The sequence below is a fragment of the Corvus brachyrhynchos genome, unplaced genomic scaffold (genome assembly GCF_000691975.1).
Source record: "Corvus brachyrhynchos isolate BGI_N302 unplaced genomic scaffold, ASM69197v1 scaffold350, whole genome shotgun sequence".
NCBI lineage: Eukaryota > Metazoa > Chordata > Aves > Passeriformes > Corvidae > Corvus > Corvus brachyrhynchos.
Genome location: NW_008235638.1, coordinates 242,905 through 245,396, shown reverse-complemented (window position 1 = coordinate 245,396; position 2,492 = coordinate 242,905). Strand labels below are relative to the sequence as shown.

The window sequence follows — 2,492 nt, the reverse complement described above, 5'->3', positions numbered from 1 at the left end:
TTTTGGGATGTTCTGGGAGGTTTTTGGAGGTTTCAGGAGGTTTGGGGAGGTTTTTGGGATGTTCTGGGATGTTTCAGGACGTTCTGGGAGGTTTTTGGAGGTTTTGGGATGTTCTGGGAGGTTTTTGGAGGTTTCAGGAGGTTTGGGGAGGTTTTTGGGATGTTCTGGGATGTTTCAGGACGTTCTGGGAGGTTTTTGGAGGTTTTGGGATGTTCTGGGAGGTTTTTGGAGGTTTCAGGAGGTTTGGGGAGGTTTTTGGGATGTTCTGGGATGTTTCAGGACATTCTGGGAGGTTTTTGGAGGTTTTGGGATGTTTCAGGAAGTTTGGGGAGGTTTTGGGATGTTCTGGGATGTTCCGGGAGGTTTTGGGATGTTCTGGGATGTTTTGGGATGTTCTGGGATGTTTGGGGAGGTTTTGGGATGTTTTTGGAGGTTTTGGGATGTTTGGGGAGGTTTTTGGGATGTTCTGGGATGTTCTGGGATGTTCTGGGATGTTTCGGGATATTCTGGGAGGTTTTGGGAGATTTGGGGACATTTTGGGATGTTTCAGGGTGTTCTGGGACGTTTTGGGCCATTTTGGGATGTTTTGGGATGTTTCAGGATGTTCTGGGATGTTTTGGGATGTTTTAGGAGGTTTTGGGATGTTTTGGGATGTTTTGGGCCGTCCGTTTTGGGAAGTTGGAATCTCCACTCCCAATCCCCCCTAATCCTAGAATTCCGCAATCCCCGCTCCCATTCCCCGCTCCTGATCCCCCTGATCCCGGAATTCCCTGGGAACCGCTCGCCCTGGAGGCCCCCAAAGCCCTGGAGGCCCCAAAGGGCTGCTGGGAGAAGCCGGGTCTGGAATTCCCGCTCCCAATGGCCCCTAACTGTGGAATTCTGGATTCCCCTCTCCCAATCCCCTCTCCCGATCCCTGGAATCCCGGAATCCCGGAATTCCGTGGGAGCAGATCCCCTGGAGGCCCCCAAAGCCCTGGAGGCCCCAAAGGGCTGCTGGGAGAAGCCGGGTCTGGAATTCCCGCTCCCAATGGCCCCTAACTGTGGAATTGTGGATTCCCCTCTCCCAATCCCCTCTCCCGATCCCTCAAATCCCGGAATCCCGGAATTCTGTGGGAGCAGATCACCCTGGAGGCCGCCAAGGCGCTGGAGGCCCCAAAGGGCTGCTGGGAGAAGCTGGGTCTGGAATTCCTGCTCCCAATGGCCCCTAACTGTGGAATTGTGGATTCCCCTCTCCCAATCCCCTCTCCCGATCCCTGGAATCCTGGAATCCTGGAATTCCGTGGGAGCAGTCGCCCTGGAGGCCCCCAAAGCCCTGGAGGCCCCAAAGGGCTGCTGGGAGAAGCCGGGTCTGGAATTCCCGCTCCCAATGGCCCCTAACTGTGGAATTCTGGATTCCCCTCTCCCAATCCCCTCTCCCGATCCCTGGAATCCCGGAATTCCGTGGGAGCAGATCGCCCTGGAGGCCCCCAAAGCCCTGGAGGCCCCAAAGGGCTGCTGGGAGAAGCTGGGTCTGGAATTCCTGCTCCCAATGGCCCCTAACTGTGGAATTCTGGATTCCCCTCTCCCAATCCCCTCTCCCGATCCCTGGAATCCCGGAATCCCGGAATTCCGTGGGAGCATATCACCTGGAGGCCCCCAAAGCCCTGGAGGCCCCAAAGGGCTGCTGGGAGAAGCCGGGTCTGGAATTTGTGCTCCCGATGCTCCCTAACTGTGGAATTCTGGATTCCCCTCTCCCAATCCCCTCTCCCGATCCCTGGAATCCTGGAATCCCGGAATTCCGTGGGAGCAGATCGCCCTGGAGGCCGCCAAGGCGCTGGACGACAAGGGCTGCTGGGAGAAGCTGGGCGAGGTGGCGCTGCTGCAGGGCAACCACCAGGTGGTGGAGATGTGCTACCAGCGCACCAAGAACTTCGACCGCCTCTCCTTCCTCTACCTCATCACCGGCAACCTGGAGAAGCTGCGCAAGATGATGAAGATCGGTGAGGCCGGCCGGGATGGGCCCGGCGCCTTCCGGCTGGGAATGGGAATGGGAATGGGGGCTGGGAATGGGAATGAGAGCCGGGATGGGAGCCGGGAATGGGAGCCAGGAATGGGAATGGGGGCTGGGAATGGGAATGAGAGCCGGGATGGGAGCCGGGAATGGGAGCCAGGAATGGGAATGGGGGCTGGGAATGGGAATGAGAGCCGGGATGGGAGCCGGGAATGGGAGCCAGGAATGGGAATGGGGGCTGGGAATGGGAATGGGAATGAGGCTGGAGATGGGAGCTGGGAATGGGAACTGAGAATGGGAATGGGAGCCAGGAATGGGGGCTGGGGATGGGAGCCAGGAATGGGAATGGGAGCCGGGAATGGGAATGGGGGCTGGGAATGGGAACTGGGAATGGGAGCTGGGAATGCGGTGGCTGGGAATGGGAACTGGGAATGGGAGCCGGGATGGGAGCTGGGAATGGGGGCCGGGAACGCGGTGGCTGGGAATGGGAGCGGAATGGGGG

At 58.3% G+C, this 2,492-nt stretch overlaps 2 protein-coding genes across 2 annotated transcripts in view; both read left to right on the top strand.

Moving 5' to 3' along the window:
• LOC108444906 overlaps positions 1-1,294 on the top strand; it is a 2,576-nt gene extending 1,282 nt beyond the window's left edge. The window contains exon 2 of the mRNA XM_017727146.1: positions 9-1,294. Coding sequence (XP_017582635.1) covers positions 9-707 — 699 coding nt within the window. The 3' untranslated portion in view covers positions 708-1,294. The remainder of the gene's footprint in view (positions 1-8) is intronic.
• COPA (coatomer protein complex subunit alpha) overlaps positions 1-2,492 on the top strand; it is a 31,253-nt gene that overhangs the window by 15,297 nt on the left and 13,464 nt on the right. The window contains 1 exon segment of the mRNA XM_017727599.1: positions 1,790-1,979. Within this exon segment, the coding sequence (XP_017583088.1) occupies positions 1,790-1,979 (190 nt within the window).